The 20078-nt window shown below is 51.3% G+C and overlaps 1 protein-coding gene across 1 annotated transcript; it reads right to left on the bottom strand.

The window, feature by feature from the left end:
* Window positions 1–270: 270 nt before the first annotated feature.
* On the bottom strand, window positions 271–16123 carry RAB35 (RAB35, member RAS oncogene family). Its single transcript, XM_023733660.1, has 6 exons — window positions 16092–16123; window positions 15281–15348; window positions 11376–11499; window positions 3199–3323; window positions 2988–3112; window positions 271–947 (listed from the first exon to the last, which is right to left on the bottom strand). Exons 1-6 carry the CDS (start codon window positions 16121–16123, stop codon window positions 819–821), a joined length of 603 nt encoding a protein of 200 aa, XP_023589428.1. The 3' UTR covers window positions 271–818.
* Between the last annotated feature and the right edge of the window lie 3955 nt (window positions 16124–20078).

Genomic DNA, 20078 nt, shown 5'->3' with positions numbered 1-20078 from the left:
CCTACCAGCCGTATCCCTGCACGAACATACCCCTGCCTTTCTGTTGGAATTGAAAACATTTTGGTATAAATTAGACGCTTACATTCCCCTGGGCTTGTGGCTCAGAGGAGACTCAGAGGCAGGACAAGAAACCTGCTGGCCAAAAGGCAGGACTGCCATCCTCTGTCAAATGAAGGGCTGGGGCCGGCAGAGGGAGGCCTCTGATGGGACCCCCAAGCCTCACTCAAGGCCTGGCCTCCCAGTTGCCAGACGGTTACAGGTCGGGGAAGCGGGCCGGAACGGAGACAGCACAGGCCCTGGAGAAGAGTCGATGACGGGGCAGCAGCCAACAGCCTGCAGGGCAGAAGTAACGGCGTCTACTCCCCCAGCCCGGGTTGCAGAAGGCGTGGCCAGAAGTGGTCCTGTCTCCTCAGGAAGCTGTTGGCAGGAAGATGGGGTGGGGTGAGGGTCTGTTGCAGCAGGCTGGCATTAAAGAGGCAAACGCCAGAGCAGGACGAGGGAATGCAGCTGGTTAACGCAATATACATTATGTACAGACTGGTGACTCGTCCACTCACTGGCAGCATCCGAGCCAGCTCTAGGCGCCTGGGCCGGGGCGGGGGACACCAGCAGGGAAGGGCAGGTTTGTCCAACACCTTCTTGGCACTCGAGGGGGGAAAGAAGGAAGGAAATGCCGATGGCGCCTCCAGATACAAAAACGTGGAGAGAAATCTTTAAATAACGGCACGAAACTGAGACTGTCCCCCGAGGAGCCCCCCGTGGGCCTCGGGCCGGGGAGTGACCACAGTGCAGTCCCTGCAAGTGGCCTGGCTGGGCCATTAACAGCAGCGTTTCTTTCGTTTACTGTTCTTCGTGAGCTTCACCACATCGTTCTGTTGCTGCTGCTGCTGTCTGGCTAGGTTGTCTTTCTTTGCTCGCAGGACCAGCTCTGTGATGCAGTTGAACATCTGTGGAAGGGAAAGGAGGCAGGGTGGCCTCAGACCAGACCGCTGGTCTGGCCCCAGCCTCCTAGTCCTACTTGCTAATTTTGTGTATGTCTGTCCTTGACTGCAAGCAGCTACAAATCCTTCTAGAAGGAGGTGGTGAACTGGTTCATTTAAAGGTCAAAAAGGACCAACATCAAAGACCCACGAGCTGTGTGCATTTGGAGAAGTCACTTAATCTCTCAGGGATTTTCCAGTCTCTTTTTTTCAAGGAGAGAAAGAACCCCTTTCCTTCAGCTGGAATCTTCTGACAAGACAAAGGTGCAACTGCTCTGCGGATGGGACCAGGGGGACCCACTGCCTGCCTGCTCTGCGGATGGGACGAGGGGGACCCACCGCCTGCCTGCTCTGCGGATGGGATGGGAGGGACCCACCGCCTGCCTGCTCTGCGGATGGGACGGGAGGGACCCACCGCCTGCCTGCTCTGCGGATGGGACGGGAGGGACCCACCGCCTGCCTGCTCTGCGGACGGGATGGGAGGGATCCATCGCCTGCCTGCTCTGCGGACGGGACAGAGGGGACCCACCGCCTGCCTGCTCCTATCACCTCACTGCACACGGAGCCTGAGGTCCTGCCTAGAGCCTTTCCCAGGTCACCCGGGGGTCCTTCTGATGTCAGGATCCAAGAAATTCGATGTGCCAATCCACAGTCCTCTCCTTCACACATCAGTCAATAGTAATGATGATGGCAGCAGCAGGAGGCATAAAAAAGGTGGGCCAACATCTATAAAGCACTCACGTGACACAATTTAGGAGTAGTGCAAATGGTTAACAAGCTCAGCTACTAACTAAAAGATTGGAGGTTTGAGTCTACCCAAAGGCACCTCAGAAGAAAGGCCTGGCAATTTACTTCCAAAAAATCACCATTGGAAACCCTATGGAGGCCAGTTCTACTCTGACAGACATGGATTGTCATGAGTTGGAATCAACTTGGTGGCAACTGGTTTTACTGGTGATATAGTTTACTTCATTTAATCCTCACAACTTGGGAGGAAGGGACTCTCATTCACCCCAATTTACAGGAAGAACAGATGGAATGTGGAGGTGAGTCACCCCCACAGTCACACTGGCTCTAACAACAGGGCCCCATGTGGGAAGACCAGTACGGTGACTAGTCTGACTCTCAGGAGCCTAGGCTAGGCTCCCAACACCGTGCTGGCTGTGTTCCAGGATGTAGCGGGAAGCCTGCCTTCCCCGGGGCCTTGGATCCAGGCATCAGTGAGGCAGGACCTTCCTAAGGCAGGTGAGTGGGCCAGGCCAGGCTGTGGCAAACGGTCTGGCTCTTCTCTCACAGAATCACAGCTGCTTTCAGCAGGCCCAGCAGAAGCCACAGGAAGCAGCCTGGTCTCAGCAGGGGGGCCAAGGCCCAGGAAAAGCAGAGAGCTGAGGAGGTGACAGTGGTGTGGCTAGGGGAGGGGGCAGCGAGACGGGATGGGGTGGAAGCTGTGCACAGCTTTGGTGTGAGACACATCAAAGTTTGACCCAGCTACTTAAGCTGGGTGATATTCCCTGAGTTACTTAACTCGGAACCTCACTTGCCCTATCTGAAACATGGGCATAATTATACCTACTTTAGAAGACTGATGAGAAATAAGCTAACACCAAAGGTCAATAATTACTCTAAAGTAGAGATGAGAAGATAAGGGGGCAGGGAAACTAGAGTACTGGAAACGGAACAGCCAGAACACAATTAAAGAGAATGCTGACTCTGTGAAAAATGTAACTAATGTCACTGAACAATTTGTACAGAAACTGTCAAATGGGAACCTAATTTCCTGTGTAAACTTTCACCAAAAACACCATAAAATATCATTAAAAAAAAAAACTGAGCTAACACCTTTAGCGTTCTCAGCACAAAGCCTGGCACATAGTAGACACTTGACAAACAGCAGTTACTATGTCGCTTTCTGCTAGTCTGCAGCGGGAAGAGGAGGGCAGGGTGGTAGGGCAGGGCCAGGCACCTCCTCCTGGGGCCAGCGCTTGCCAGGCCTCCGCCCAGCCTCACCTCCTCCACGTTGACGTTCTCCTTGGCGCTGGTCTCAAATAACTGGATCCCCATCTGCCCGGCGAATTTGTAAGCATCTTCTGTCTCCACCACCTTCCGCTCGGGGTCGTCGTTCTTGTTCCCCACTTCAAGACAAAGCAGAGTAAGCCTGGCCCTGCAGGGCACCCAGCCGCCCTCCGCCCCGCCGTCGCTCCTCCGGATGTGGTCTCACCTAGTATTCGGCACACGTCGTCACAGTTCTGGTTGATTTCATGAAGCCACCGCTTGACGTTGACAAAGGACTCGGCACTGGTGACGTCGTAAACCACGATGACCCCGTGGGTCCCCCGATAATACCTGCAGGGCCAGGGTCTGTGTCAGAGCTTTCCCGCAAGCCAGCCCCAGTCCAGACCTTGCTCAGACCACGCCCTGGGCAACAGGGAAGGACACGCTGGCCCGACCCTGCACCCCCACACTTTGCCACTGAGTCCCCAGCAGGGAACAGTAAGCCCTCGGCCCGAGGGGCTGCCCGTGAGCACAAACCTAGGTGGTTCACAGCTTGCCCCTGGCGTGAAAATTCTTTGAAGTTCTTGTTTTATTTCTAAAATGCAGGCAACTTTTATATTTGACATATTACCACTGTGCTTGTTTTAATATTCAAAAAAAGTTTTTTCTCCTCAAATTTCTTTTAGTAAAATGCCATTCCAAGAAGATGCACCATTTGTGAACACCCCAGCAAAGTCTGCCTTCGCCGCCCTGGAGGCTGGTTGGCAGGAACGATTTGGGAGAGGGCATCCCAGATACGCCCATTATCCCAAACGTGCAGACCCCATGGCCTGAGAGCTTAGTGAGGTCTGGAAGAAGGATACAAAACATCCCTCTGCCAAACTGCTAGCACTGCGTCCCCATCCACACAGATGGTTCAGGAAGACAGAGGGAGGACATCAACCCCGGGGAGGGGGGGCCTCCACCTCACCCAGGAGTCTTCACAAAGGCAGGCGGCAGCCCCTCCTGGCACCACGGAATCACCCCGAACTGCCCCTCGGAACCTCTTCCCAGAGGTGCAGGAAAACCACGGCAGAGGTTCGCAATCCTGGGGCCTCTCAGAGCCCAGAGGTTAAGAACTGTTGCCGCAAAGGAAGACGAGCCCGGAGTGCAGGGCTGTCTTCTCTCCTGACCTCTGGCTGCACCCGTGCCAGCCCTCAGCACCTCTTAAGGCTTATCTGAACCTACGAGCTCAGCCCCCGAGCCCGCAGGGAGAACCATTCCTCCCCTAAACCCGGTTCCGAGGCAACAGAAGATGGTGAGTGCAAGCATGTCCTCACTGCCTGCCTGTCAGCTGCTGGCAAGCCCTTCGCATGCTTGGCCCCATCAGAGAAGAAAACCAGCCCTGGCCCCAACTCTGAAAGGCTCTGGGGCCTTGTGAGGGTTACTTCACCTCTCTGAGCCTCAGTTTCCTCAACTATAAAATGGGGACACTGGTACTTACCTCTCGGTGGTTGTGAGGAATAAAGGAGATGACATCTGTCATCACAAGGTGGTGTCTCCTAAGTGGCTTGCCCACGGTGGAGCCGTAGCAGCCGCCTGCTGCTCTGGGTCAAGTCCAGCCTGTCCCCTAGGTCTGCCTCTCCACCCTCAGACACCAGTAAGATTTCTCCCCCTGGGCTCTTCCTTCTGCCCATGGCTTTGCCTTTCCAGGGATGCAGCCCTCCCTGACTCTGCGGGAGCCATAACAATGACACCACCTGTGGGACCAAACCCTCTAGACACTGGGCCCCCCACTCATCACAGGGCTCGGTATGGCCGATGTGCGCCTGAGAGGGTATGAAGGACATGCCGGAACCATGGGAACAACTGTCCCTGAGCCAGCGTGGAGGTGTTCCCAAACCTCCTCTGCTGAGGACTACAGAGAATGCCAACAAATGCCCACGGCCTGGAGCCGGCACACAGCCCCCGGCTTCTTCCGGGGCCTCCACCTTCCCAGGCCCAGGGAAGGGGCTGTGTCCAGGAGCCCAGCGCTGTGGGAGGAAAGGCACCCGTACTTCTAGGCTCCAAGGAGGAACCCACCTCCTTGCTACTGTCACCATTAACAGTCACCAGAGAGTCACCTGGAGCAGGCAGAGCCAAGCACGCTCTACCCACTACTGTCTACAATCTTGCAACAACCTGGTTCAGCAGGTACTACGATGGCCATTTTTACCAGGGAGGACGTGAGGCTGAGAAGGGAAGTGACACCTGGGTCTGACACCCGACCCAGGTCTCAAGGGGGTCCTCTTCCTCATCACCTCTTACCTCCACCATCGCCTCCCCCTCGCTCCTCCCCTAGCCTGTGCTCCCAGTGGCACCTCTCAGGGTCGGCAAACCCCAGCAACAAGAGACAAGGGTGATGGGGGGGATACAGGACCAACAGGATGCAGTTGTAGTATCCCTTTTAATGCCCTGAATCAGAGAAGGTCACACTAGTGCACCCTGACTGCCCGCCTCCCTGTAAAAAGACGAAACTCCTATAACATTCAAGGTCCCACGGCCCCCGCTCGCCAGCTGCCACTGTGGCACCAAGTCTTTGGGAAGCATCATGCGCGATGGCTACATGAGCCCCACGGGAGCCCACCCCCCACTGTGGTCCCTGCCCCTTGAGGGCCAAAGTCAGAGGCCTAAAATGCAACTGCACCCTCAGCCCCCTAGACAGCCAGCCAGCAAGGACCTGGCCAAGGACCTGGTGCAGGGTCGCACCCTATGGTGCAGTGAATTATTTAATATGGCCCTTCTAGCCCTAGTCTTCGTAACTCCCACACAATGACTGGGTGGGACAATGCAAATAAGGTGTATGGAATCCTAACAAAGGGGATTGGTCAGTTTTGCCATCCCTAGGCTTAAAAGAGAGCCAATCCCATGGCAGGGTCGGGGAGGGGAACCTGACTACCACCAAGAAGACATGGGAGCAGAGTGTATCCATTGGATCCGGGATCCCTGCACTGAGACCCTCCTAGACCAAGGAGACAGAGAGAGAGCTATAACACCAAAGATGGCAAGGCAGCGAGAAGCAGCAGCAGAGAAACGGCAACAGCAGAGGCAGCAGAACCAGGAGGCCAGCAGGAGATGGCGCAGTGAGCTTCCTGGCCTACAGAGCAAGAAAGCTGAGTGCCTTTGGGCCAAGGCTTACTCGTGGAGTAGGGTACCTCCAGGCACTTCTCAGCAGAGCTAAAAGAGCTTCATAACACTTGCCCAAGCGGGGCAGAGCCTAGGCTGGCCCAAGAGGCCAAAGGAGCCGAGGGCCAGAGTGAGGACTGCCTGAGGGCACAGCTGAGAAGAGGCTGTCCTGATTGAAGAACTGTATCCTGAGCATTCCTGAACCTGAACTGTAACCTGTAACTTCCCTAATAAACCCCATAATTGTGAGTATGGTGTGTGAGTTCTGTGTGGCCACTGTAACGAATTATCAAACCCAGCAGAGAAGTAGAGAGCACCGTGGGAGGGATGGTTGGTGTCAGATCTGGTAAAGATGGTGGAGAGAGGAGGTGTGTCTGACCTCTGCCTCATGGGAATCAGCCTTGGGCTGTTGATCGTGATTCTCCTTCCCCCTTGTGAAGTTAGAGGAGGTCAGACACCCCCTCCATGTCATTCTTGTCCCTGCCACGCCATTTTTACAGTTGGTGTCAGAAGCAGGATTCGTTGCAATGGCTCCAAACTCATGGAAGCATGGGACTTTGTTAAGAGAAAGAATAAAGGGGCGTGGGAAGTGACACTTTCGATTCTTAGATGGTTGCTTTGGTTGTTATCTGTAATAACTGAAAGGAAAGTGAGAGATGTTATGCTACAGCGGGAGACAGAAAAGCCGCAAAGCTGCATCCGGAGTGGCTGGGGCAAATGCCAGGCAGGTTCAAAGGGATGACTGATAGGGGGCAAGGGTCATCTGGTTCCACCCAGCCAGAAGCCTGAGGCCATATGCATATGAATGGGAAGATAGTCAAGGAGTGGAGGAGATGAAACTGGAATGTCTTTAAAAGGGTTATGTGTTTATTTGAATGTACTGTGGATATTGAATGCTTCTCCTACCTAGTGTAAAGCAGACCTAAGTGTATGACAGAAATTAATATTGGGTATTATAGACAACAGAGATCGTGTAACTCTGCCTTCAGCCAATACCTGATTGGATGTGCTGAAAGGGGACTAGGATTTGCCCCAAAGAAACACAGGCTGTTGGTTTGAATGCAATAGCCCTGTGTACAGAGTACTGGGGGCATAGGTCAAAAACCTGAGCCCCACCCAGAATCTTCAAATTCGCATTTGAAAAGACATGCAGACCTACCCAGAACTGCTGAGGGAACAGGAGATTTGTATTTGAAGGAAGGACCTGCAGGAAAAAAAGTGACTGCTTTCCTTTTTGAATTTCGAGCAATAGGTTTCCCTTTGGGTGCACCGAGGCAGGAAAAGTCAGTGCCCATCAGAAGACACCCCTACTAGGACAAGAAGTTAAAGGGAGACAGTGAGTAGAACAGCCTGGCATGCTCACGTGACCACCTGGGTCCACTCGATGAGTGGAAGTGGAGGAGGTACAGCAATGAAGAGATGGGCTAAGTTTAGACATGTTCCACTAGTACCCTGTTGACCTAGCCCACAGAGGCTAGGGATGAGAGAGAGATCGAGAGAGAGAAGGGGCTGGCAGGTCTGAAGTGCAGGGAGTTGTGTGGACTCCTGAGCCTACGACTGGTACCCACTGACCTAGTCCACAGGGGCCAGGGATGAGCTGACCAGAACCCAACCAAATGAAGATAAAGATGTTTGACACTGTGAGCTGGTGTAGACTGCTGCAATTTGATGGCTTGCTCTGGACTGGACTTTGCTTATGGATGCAGATGCTCAGAGTTCCAACTGGAACAGAAGATTCTTCAGAGAAAGGCACATGCTTATCTCCTCAGACTACTGGTTTGATAGGGATGAACAATTTAAACACTGGCTATCTAAAATGGGGGGAGATAAAGGCAATGAAGTGGCTGGCTTACACACTTTTATGGGTGTGCTATCAAAGTAAGGGGGACAAGCGACAGGGAACAGAGGGTGGGGGAAAATGCTGATAGGGTTATATGACTCAGTTGTGAGTGTTGACTGTTAACAGAGTTAACTGCGATGATGAAAACTGTATCTGCAAAAGCAAACTGCGAAAGAGTGGACCAAGGGAGGGGCGCAACTGGACTGGAGTACAGTGGCTGAACCTAAAGTCCTTTAAAGATTTTGCTATGCTGATACCTCATAAGGCTCAGAGCAAGGGAATAATCTTCTCTCAGTTAATTCAGAGGCCAGAAGTGGTGAAGACAAGATGACTTTTGGAGAACATGACTAGATCAGATGGACACCTGCAGGAGACCTAAATGGCTGGTACCTGAATAACCTCACCCTGTGGACTCTTTGCCCTACTGAAGGACTAATCATTAATGACTGTTTTGGACTGGTAAAATGATTAGGAGAAGTCAATCCTTCCACTATGAAAGGGCCAAAAGCTAGAAGAGCCAAGGCATGGCCTGTGGTGCAGTGCGTATGTAATGTGGCTCTTCTTGCCATGGTCTTTGTGACTCCCACACAATGACTAGGTAGGACTATGCAAATAAAGGGCTTGTGACCCACCAAGGGGATTGGACAGCTTGCTAAAAATGCAAATAAGGTATATGGAACTGTGCGGGAATGGAACCGTGCAAATGAGTATATAGAACCCTAATGAGGGGATTGGTCAGTTTTGCCATTCTGCTAGGCTTAAAAAAGAGCCAATTCCAGAGCAGGGGGTAGGGGAGGCTGACTACCATCAATAAGAAGAGACGGGAGCAGAGTGTACCCTTTGGACCCAGGATTCCTGCACTGAGACCCTCCTAGGCCCAGGAAACGGAGAGAGAGAGAGCCATAACACCGAAAACGGCAAGATGCCGAGACCAGCAGCTGCAGAGGCAGCAGAACCAAAAGACCAGCAGGAGACAACATGGTGAGCTTCCCGGCCCAAGGAGAAAGAGAGCTGAGTGACTTCGGGCCGAGGATTACTGGAGGAGTGGGGTGCCTCCAGGTACTTATTGGCAGAGATAAAAGAGCTTTGTAACACTTGCCCTAGCAGCCAAGGAACAGAGAGAGGCGTGCCTACGGCACAGCTGAGAAGAAGCTGTCTGTAGAGTGTTCCTGAACCTGAATTGTAACCTGTTACTTCCCTAAGGAACCCCGTAACTGTGAGAATGGTCTGTGAGTTGTGTGTGGCCACTGCAACGAATTACTGAACCCATCAGAGAAGTAGAGAGTGCTGTGGGAGGGACAGTTGATGTCCAGAATTGGTAAAGATTGTAGAGAGGAGATATGTCTGACCTGCGCCTCATAGGAATCAGCCTGGGGCTGTTGATCTTGATTCTCCTTTCCCCTTGTGAAGTTAGAGGAGGTCAGATGCCCCTGCCATGCCATTTTTATACCCCCTTTCTCAAGCACCCTGGAAAAATCATGTGTTGCCCTCAGGTGGCTGAGAAACTCCTCCAAGTATCCTAAAACAAATGAAGGAGGCAGTTAGCCCTCCTCGTAGCCGCCCAGCCTGCAGTCAGGACTGGAGCTGGGGGATGGACTATGGCTCCTTTGGCCAGAACGGCCTCAGACCCCCAGCCCCCAGCCTGGTCTCAGCATTTCCGTTGCCACAGGCTGAATATTCTGTGCTGTCCTGACTTCGCTGGTTGGTTTTAACCAGAAAGCTCTGACGTAGCCACTTTCCCCATCCCCTGCCCTCCTGGGGCAGCACAGACTGGGGTGGGTGCTGGTTAATGCTGGTTAAGAGCACGAGACAGACCTAAATTCAAATCCCTGACTCCTCCACTTACCAACCAAGCTAAGTCACTTTACCCTCTCTGGGTCTCAGTTTTCTCATCCACGAAATGGACACAATCATAGGACACTTCATCAGGTTAAATGAAATAAAGTAGGTGAAGGCCTCAGCGACAGTCCCCGGCCCATAGTAAGGACATCTGCCCAAGGAACCCCTGGCCCTAGCCATTCTCCTTGGGCCCCACTAGTAGCTGCTGAGACGCAAGCAGGCCAGAAGAACCCTGCTCAGTAGCTCATCAGCAGGCAGTCACCGAGAGCTGCACCCGGTGTACGGGGAGCCATGAACGAAGAGACATGTGCTCACTACAGGGCCAGCCCAGTGATGTACCCTGCTCGAGCCACAAGCACGAGCCCCTCCCCAGCGCAGGCTCTGCCCCCTCGCACTTGCCACCCCCCAGAAGATCCTGAGCCCCATGATGGGCAGCCAGCCAGGCATGTGCCCATGTTTCCATGCAAAAGGGAGGAAAGGGCTCTCTGGATGGGACTTCATTCCTGGGAGCCCTCACGGCTGAGGAACTGCTCTGCCGGGAGAAAAAGGCAATTCCCTGAGAAGAAGCAACTACCACGCGCCTGACATGGACGGCTACTCTGACCACTGCTGTGTGGAGCACGGCTCTACCATTTGCTAGGGGCAGGGCCACTTCTTAGAAGCTGGCTCATCTGTGAAATGGGGATGCTAATACACCGAGCGCAGAGTTGTTACGGAGTCCAAGGAGAGAATCCCTGTCGAGCCCACAGCTACAAGGACCTGCACATAGCCGAGGAGAGAATCCCTGTCGAGCCCAAAGCTCCAAGGACCTGCACATAGGACTCAGCAGTCAAGGAGGTCCTAATAGAACCCAAGGGTACACAGCAGGGCAGAGACCGAAAGCATCAACTGTCTGCCCTCAATGCCCTGCTCTTTCCTGGAACCTGCTTCATTAACAGTCCAAACAAGACCCCAGGCCCCTTCACAGGGCTCCTGTTCAGAGATGGAGCTAAATTTTGCCTCCTGTGGCAGCAACGAACCACAAAGGGGCTGCCCAGCAGTGAAGGTGGACAACTGGGCTTCCCAGGGCATGGCAGTAGCAGCAGAGGAAGGCGCGGCAGCTTCATGCACACCAATGCCCTCCCAGGCCTGCCAGCAGAGACGTCACCACCGAGACCCCAGCTTCACAACTGACACCTAGCAGCAGTGATGGCCACTAAGTGGTCACTTGTGCAGGGCATTTCACAACCTCCTGGTGAAGCAAATCCCACTGTTATCCCCATTTTAAAGGACCTGAAGGCCACAAAGGAAGCTGCCTGGCCCAAGGTCCCATGGTTATTGTGCTGTGAGACTCCAGAGCCGAGTGCTCAGTCACTGTCCACCCATGGACAGTGGCCACCCTGTACCCCCCTCCTCTCACATCTTCAGGATGAGGACGAGTGCAGACAAAGATGGCCCAACTGCGGCCAGCAACAAGCTCTCTTCCCAACAGCCCCAGTGACCCATCCCAGTGACATTTCTACCATGCCACGGCACTATCCACCAACAGTGTCCAAACGTCGGTGGGAAGGGTTATGAGTGGGAGCGCACAGGAGACTCACGTGGAGGTGATGGTGCGGAAGCGCTCCTGCCCGGCCGTGTCCCAGATCTGCAGCTTCACTTTCTCCCCATTGATCTCCACGGTGCGGATCTTGAAATCCACTCCGATCGTGGTGATGTAGCTGCCTGCACACACAAGGCATGTTGTCAAAGCCCAACAGGTGGCAGCAAGTCCTTGACGGCAGTAGGGCCCCACTGACTGAGTGCCCAGGACAGTTCTGGGTTGCAGGGAGACAGCCCTGAACAAGGAACACAAGGTCCCTGTGCCATGGAGCCTACAGTCAAGTGACTGCAAAAGACAATCTAACATATAGTGATAAAGAAAATCACTTCCAACAGTGCAAGTGCTACAAAGGCATAACACAGGGTAACGTGACAGAGCGGGTACCTTTGATCAGAGTGGTCAGGGTGGGGACTGCCAGCTGGGGCGTAAGAATGGGGGGAGACCTATCACGCACTCTGGTCTTTCCTAGTCTATTCAAGAATTTTTAATGACCCAAAAAATTAACTTCTGGTGCACAAACAGGTTACGACCTGTGCTATGAAAACCAGGCACAGGAGAGAGTAACACAAATAGCACTGGTGCGTGTGTGCGTGTGTGTGGAGAGCTGGGGAGGGGGGGTGTCACGCATGAGGTGTCACGCAGGTAGAGGGAGGCCGAGGGCAGATCTCAGGCCTGTGTGCCATCTCAGAGCTTGGGCTTCATCCTGCATGTGGTGGGAGTCGCAGAAGGGTTTTAATCAGGGCCTGGCCTGCATTTTCAATAGCTCTCTTGGGCCTCTTGTAAAAGATGAATTTGAGGAGAATTTCTGGCTGGTATAATACTCCAGTCCAGGCTTACAAAGGTCTCAACACTAAGAACACGCGTTCTCACTACTTTCGGAACTTATACTTTGACTGTTTACAATGTAGCAGGTACTTTCGCAGTTCAAAAGCAGACTCCTTTTGGAACTTAGTATGTAGGAGAGAAGGCACCCAAAAAGAAGCATGTAAAATAAAGTGTGGTGACTACATCAGGAAGGCCAAAGGTCACAGTGAGTAGAGATCAAGGAAGAATCAAGGAAGAAGTCACATTTGGGCCTAGTTTGAAAGAACAGCTAAGATGTCAAAGGTTGAGATTAGGTGGTGGAAAGACATGCTCCATAGAGGAAAACAGTTCATACAAAAGCACAAAGAGAATGCATTCAGAGAACAAGCCAGCATGTCTGAGTCTCTGAGTCCCGGATAATGTCAAGGGGTGTGGCCCAGCACTATTAACCAAAACCCATGGCCATCGAGTCAATTCCAACTCATAGCAACCCTCCGGGAGAGAGAAGAACTGCCACAGGAGAAGTGCCCCATAGGGTTTCCAAGAAGCAGCTGGTGGATTTGAACTGCCAAGCTTTTGGTTAGCAAATGAGCTCTTAACTACTACGCCACCAGGGCTCCAGGCACTCCAAAAACACACCAAACCCGTTGCCAACCAGTCGATTCCGACCCATAGCAACTCTACAGGACAGAGCAGAACTGTCCCACAGGGTTTCCAAGGAGCAGCTGGTGGATTCGAACTACCAACCTTTTGGTTAGCAGCCACCAGGGCTCCATGAGGCACTCAGTAAATAATAGTTGAATGAATAAGTGAGCAGACTGAAAGAACAAGAGAACGAACAAACAGTATGAGGAAGTTGGAAAGGTAAACTGGAATAGACTGTGAAGACCTCTGAATGTCATGCTAACACTATAAACCAGTGGTTTGCAAGTGAGGACCATTTTGCCCCCCGGGGGACATCAGTAATGTCTGCAAACATTTATGGCTGTTACAACAAATGGGGTGGTACTGGCATCTAGTGGATAGAAGCCAGGGATGCTGCTAAACATCCTACAATGCAAAGGACAGCCCCACAACAAGTAATTACGTGGCCCAAAATGTCAACAGTACAAAGGTGGAGAGACCTTGCTATAAACTTCGCTCAGGTAAGAGAGGGACACTGAGGTTTTTAAACAGAGGAGAGACACTGCCAGAGCCATAGAGCATGGCTCATAGTGACCGCATGTGTGTCAGGGTAGAACTGCACTCCATAGGGTTTTCAATGGTTGATTTTTCACAAGTAGATCACCAGGCACCTGTGGGTGGACTCAAACTTCCAACCTTTCAGTTAGCAGCCAAGCACCTCAATCCAGAACCACAGATTATCAAAATGAATTTAGCAGTCTTATATAGGAGCTATTGTAATGCCTCAGGCTAGAACCCACAACAGTCTAAACTAAGTTAGTAGTAGTAGAAATGGAAATGAGAGAGATTGCAAAAGAGTACTCCAGGATTCAGAAGCTGATTGGATGCGGAGCTAGAGAGGTGTTAAAGAGCAACAACAATGTTTGGCAGTATAATCAGAGGCTGATCATTAGCTGCCATCCTTGAACAGAAGATAACAATAACAAATACCTAGTAATATTTACTGAGAAGCACCACGGCATGCGATATCAGGTAATCCTCACCAACCCTATGGAAGGACTATTATTATTCCCACTTTACAGATGAGACTTGGTCACTGGCTCAAGGTCATATGGAGAATCCAACTCTTCCTAACACCACACCAGTGTGCTGCAGGGCCAAACCCACTTCTCCCCGTAATCACAAGTCATCAGGTGACTTTTAGCTTGCCCTCAACCACACCACAGGGAAACTCCCACAGATAATCACATTTCAGTCCTCAATCGGAGCCACTAACCCAACCCAAAGCCTCTATAATGAACCTGATGTATTAGACACACGAAAGCATGTTCAACCTCCCTGGTGATGAGGGAAATAAAATTTTAAATGAGACACCACTTTTTGCCTGTCGGCTTAGCGAAAATGAAGACGACTACTAAGATCCAGCACTGACTCAAGTTGGCCAGTGGCACTTTCAAACCCCTTCAGTTTTTTGGTAAGACAATTTGCCAGTACTTAACAAAATTTTAAGGGAGCCCTTGTGGCACAGTGGTTAAGCATTTGCCTAGATGAAAGGTCAGCGATTTGAACCCACTAATCGCTCTGTGGGAGAAAGATGTGGCAGTCTGCTTCCATCAAGATTACAGCCAAGAAAACCCTACGGGGCAGTTCTCCTCTGTCCTATAGAGTCGCTATGAGCCAGAAAAGACTCAATGGCAGCGGATTTGGTTTTTTCGGTTAAGAAAATTTTAAACGTACATAACCTCTGACACGGTATCTCCACTTGTATAGAAACGGCCTATACAGGTATACCAGAATATCCTTACAATGTATTGCAGCTACAAGACTATATATACAATGTATCACAAGTAATGTAGCAACCCTTGTAACAGACTCCACCACAAAGGTATATTATCAAGAGCACTGTTGGTGAATTACCGTTTAATTCATCCACACCCTGGGAAAATTTCACAGCCATTCAAAAGAATCAGAGAGATCTATATATAACAAAGGGGAAGGATGTTCCTTGAATCCTGAGGGGAAGGCAAGCTGCCCAACAGCATGTAGAGTTCAGAAAAAAGTTGGAAAGATACACAACACACTGAACAGAGGTTCTCTGAGAAGCTGAGGGGGACAGGTGAACGGACAACTTTCTTTTTTTCACCTAGATGTCTTACTGTTTGCAATTTTACACAAGCAGGTACTATCATGTAATACTTTTTTAATTTTTTTTTTTTTTTTTTAATGTTGTTGGGAAAAAAATGACCCTGGGTGAGAAAACAATGGACCTGCTATACAGGCTTCTCAGGACCGTTTAAGAGAGACCCAGGGTGGTTTTCTCACCTACGCCTCCTCCTCCTCCTTCCCGCCTGTGGCCGTCTGTATGAGAAAGTTTCCGAGAACATTTCAGTGTTAAGCAGAGCCAGGGTACTCTGGTGCCAGGGAAGGGGATTTAAAAACCGAAATCCCCCAGCAGCAGCCCAGGGGAACACTCACCTGAGAAAGTGTTGTCTGCAAAACGTAACAGTAAACTGCTCTTGCCCACACCTGCAAGAGAGAAACCACTGAGATGAGAGGAGACAGTGGGCTCCCTCCCTCCCACCAAACCCTTCTCGAGGGAGATGACGGGAGAGTCCTAACTCTTATGAAGCTCACTGAGACCCATCTCTCTCCTCAATGCCTATTTTTATCTCCCCCAAAAGCCACACACCGACAACATCTCTTCCACTCACTCCCTAGGCTTTTCCTTCATCCTGGTGTAAGACAAGCTGCTCCCATGTCCCCTGGAGAGAGATGAGAAGGGACTCGTGCCAGGCTCCATCCTGAGGACTAGCCCCAGTGACTTAAAAGAAGATACCAGATGACAGAAATAAAACAGGAGGAAGGTCAACCAAATGATATTGGGCCTTCAAAGTGAGCCTAAACGTGATCCCTAGAAAATGTACATCACGCATGTAGCTTCAGCTTGTGTGCCATATGAAAACCGAGGAACTGTAGAGCTGGGAAGAACCCTTGAGACCGTCAGGGCTATTTTGCAAGTGATGAAACTGAGGCCCAGAGAGCTAAAGCTGACTATCAGCCATCTTGCATCTGCAACACACTTTCACCTCTGCTGACATCACTGCCGGCGGGATTTGGGGATGTGGTGGGGTGGGAGTGTCTTCCTTACACCACCTATCAGGCCAACCACTCGCTTATAATTTGGACCGTTACACTTATCACAGCACCTCTTGGTATACTTATTCCAAGGACAGGTAGAATCTTGGGAACTTGGCTTCCCCTTCAACACACGGCAGCTTCAGCCTACCAGGTGGCCTGTCCCAAGTCCTCCTGCCCCATCTCCCTACACTGCCACTCCAAAGACCAATCAACCATAGAAAGAAAGAACTAATAAGCAGAGAAGACCTTGGCGGGCACTTTGAAGCACTCCTGTAATTCCAACTACGTCTCAAGATGAAGAAAGCGAGGCTTTGAGAAGCTTAGCAGCTGGCCTGAGGTGCCCCAGCAGGACATGGTGGAGCTGAGACAGGAACCCCGGTCTGCCGGACTCCAGAGATCGAAAGCTCTTCCCCATACATGCTGCTTAGGGTCTTCCTGCATCTACTTCAAGGAGTAGACTACAATGACCCATAAAGCTCCTACATCTCACACCTGATACATTTTTTGACGTGAGAAGATCTTAACCTAGGGCCTCATGAACCCTTAAAACCAAATACAAAATTTTGAGGCTATATACACATTTGTGGGGAGAAGCCCACAACTTCTATCAGAGTCTCAAAGGAGGCAGTGATTCCATCCCTACTGCCGCCAAATAACCGAAGTCAAAACCCACTGTTGAGGTCTAAGTAACAGTTGTGTTTCTTTCAACCTAACCCCAAATATCGTCTCTGAGCAACCCTCTCGAAAGAGCTCTTCTGGGTACTTCTCCAAGTGAGTAAGTTGTCCGGAGATGCCCAGAAGAACTTGTTTCACTGAGTCAACCTGGCTCTTACCTTCCAAAGACGGACTGGGGGTGATGCTGTCCCGAGCAGACAGGTGCTGCCCCCACAGTACCTGTTGCTCAGCCCCTGGGCCTGCAGGGCTCTTGCTCAGAGCGACTTCCTCACTGCTGCCTCTGCGAGGCTTCCTGCTGAGCACAAGGAGAGTCCAAGTCCTGGGCTGGGTCCTTTACTGGCTCTGCCCAAGGCCAACACCCCAGTGGCCCTGCTGGCTCCTCTGCTTCCTCCCAGAGCCTCCTAGAGCCTTCTGGGTCCAGCTTACTCAGCTAAAAGCTGAGTAAAAGCTGAGTTCCTGTAGACTCACCCTGTGCTGTGGCTGACTCAGTCCCCAGGCCTGTACGCTGGGCCCAGCACTTAGTAGGTGCCAGCAAAACACTGCTTCGTGAATTTATGACTAAACAAACAACAATCTCTCTGACAGCTATGCCATCCAACGCTGCTGCTTCAGCATTAACTGGGGCCAAAGCACTGATCTTCAAACTTATGGGGACGGTGGGATCCTTTTTGGAAATCCAGTTTTATTCAAATCCCATACATCTAAAACAGATCAGAGGGAAGTACTCTCTGCGTGAAGGCAGCTTGGCCTCTCCCCTCTCTTCCGCTCACCCCCAGGCACCTCTGCAGAAAGACCACAACAGTCACTGCATTAACTGCTGCTGTGGGCCTGACACCAACCTCCAGACATTGCTTTTCCCTTTGAGAGGAAGCGAAATCCACCCTGAGAGATGCTGTCTACTAGACAGCCCTGGAAGAGGCCTCCTTGAAAAAACATGCTACTGCCATTTGACCCACAGCACCCCGCCGAAGGGAGGAAGCTGAGGCACCCATCTACCTTCACTATGGTCAAAGCAGGGAGCCCTGGTGGCTCAATGGTTAAGCGACTGCTAACTGAAAGATTGGCAGTTCAAACCCACCCAGCTGCTCTGCGGGAGAAAGACCCGGTGATCTGCTCCCCTAAAAATTACAGCCAAGAAAACCATATGGGGAAGTTCTACTCTGTCACGTGGGGTCTCTATGAGTCGGAATTGCCTCGATGGCACCTAACAACAACATGGCCAAAGTCAACAGCACCCCAAGGCCATTTCCGGCATAAAACCCGACCAATCATCTTTTACCCTGCAAGGAGCAGAGACCCCGGCACTCAATGCCTCTTGGTAGTCAGGAGACATAGAGCTCCACTGCAAAGACCCTGCATACTCGCTCACCACCATGCTCCCTGCAGCAAACTCCCTCTCTCCCCTCGTTTAGGCCTCTTGCCCTACACAGGTGCTCTGGTCTTTGTCATGCTAACCACAAGAGTCTTCACCCTCAGCCCTGCTCCTCCCTTGGGCTAGTCCCCTCATTCTGCTTCAGTTCCAGTCCGCTGAAGAGCCTTAGACTTTCGAGTCAAGTGTTCTCAATTGTAATCCTGGCTCAGCAACTACTTCACTGTATAACCTCAGATAAGTCACTTCTAGGCTCACAGCCTCAGTTTATTCAACTGTCAAATGAAATGCTTTAACTGGGTCTCTGGCGGCCACTCCAGCCTCCAGCTTCTAAGAATGAGGATGGCTGGCCCAGTGGATGCAGATGAAATGCAAAGCCTCAGGAATAAAGAAGAGAAACAAAAGCCGAGGAAATGCATTCCAGACGTGTGTACAATGTGGCAGAGTGGGAAGAAGAGGTTTAGGTTTATGAAGAAAGAAACTACCATTCATGGAGGGCGTACTGCCTGCCAGGCCTGACACCAGCTGCTCGCACACAGATTACCAGAGATGTGCACTAACTCTCAGCTTTGCCTCCGACGAGCTGTGTGACTTTGGGCAAGTCAGTCAACCCCTCTGAGCCTTAGTTTCCTTAGCTGACAAACCACACTGGCAACAAGTGACAATCAGAGGAGAGAGTGTCTGTGCAACCATTTGGTCAGCCTTAAGGAAGCCCTCACATAGGAGCCCGACTCAGGGGAGTGCGTGATGTCACTCTCCTTTATCTCAGTTTCCAAAGCTTGGTTGGAACTTCATGGCTACCATTTCCCAGTCTCATAAGCGTTCAGCTTTGAGCATCAGCTCACTGTCAGGAGAGATCAAAAAGCAAAGCATCTCTCTCCTCTTATACAAACTAGGCCTACATGCTCAGATGGAGCTGGGAGCCAGACCACATAAATCCTGACCCAGGGAGTCTTCTCCCACACCTGACTGCTGAGTGAAAAATCAATACACCACACAAAATGTACTGTGAGAAAGGGGGCCAAAACCATCCCCTGGGTTTTGCTGGGGAGAAATGCCAACAAGCTGCATCTTCTTGATGACTTCAGGTTTTTCATTTTTGGATATCAACACACAGGGCCTAGATGTCTTGCAGAGGGACAAAGACACCTGACCACAGTAAACTGGCTTTAACTCCAAAAGGAAAGACCTCACCCCTCAGAACAGGCTAGGGCTGAAATCAAAGTTTGTGACGGCATAAGCCTCAGGACCCCGAGGAAAGCTATCTCCAAGAGCGAGAGTACACAGCTTGTCTGGTTTTCTTTCCTTCAAATCACAACCAGTCACCCTCCACCCTTCCAACTCCTTCCCCATCCATAGCTGCCTTCCATCTTCCTGGTCAGCCCCTAACTTTTCCCCTTACCTCTCCCCTCCACCAGCAACCACGGAAACCTCAGCCATCAGTCACCTTATCCAAACTACCAACCACATCCCAACCCAGCTTCATGTGTGAGACCAAAAACCACCTACTTCCCTGACCCAACTATGACACTGTCACCCCCAACATCAAACACTCCTATATCCTGGGTCTTAAAACCCACTTGATTTGGACCCCACTTTCCTTAACAAGACATGGCCTTTGCGTCCAGTCACATGACCCCCTTCCACACACTCCACTCAGGTCTGTCTATAAACAGTGTGCTCACAGGCCTCCACCCCGACACCATATAATCCCAGCACCTCAGCTATGCTCCCATAAACTTTCTGGGGCCTGCCTTCCTGACCTCCTGGTCACCCCATAAACCTGTTCACCAGCCACACTCCAAATACCTTTAAAACCTTCCGCCCTCTCCCAGAAACCAGCCTATCTTTTCTAAAGACACTTAACATTCATTCATTCAACATATTTACTAAGCTCCCAGAAACCAGCCTATCTTTTTTTAAAGACACTTAATATTCATTCATTCAACATATTTACTAAGCATCCACGGGGTGCAAAGCAGTGTTCTAGGCTCTGGGGATACAGCAGCAAACTGAGCCAGACACCCTCAAAGAGTGTGTATAGGGCCAAAACGCTTTCGCAGTACTGGCTGGCCCACCCCCAATGCCACT

Source organism: Trichechus manatus, unplaced genomic scaffold (genome assembly GCF_000243295.1).
Source record: "Trichechus manatus latirostris isolate Lorelei unplaced genomic scaffold, TriManLat1.0 scaffold00061, whole genome shotgun sequence".
Classification (NCBI taxonomy): domain Eukaryota; kingdom Metazoa; phylum Chordata; class Mammalia; order Sirenia; family Trichechidae; genus Trichechus; species Trichechus manatus.
The sequence above is the reverse complement of the archived record's forward strand: the minus strand, read 5'-3'. Positions and strand labels throughout refer to the sequence as shown.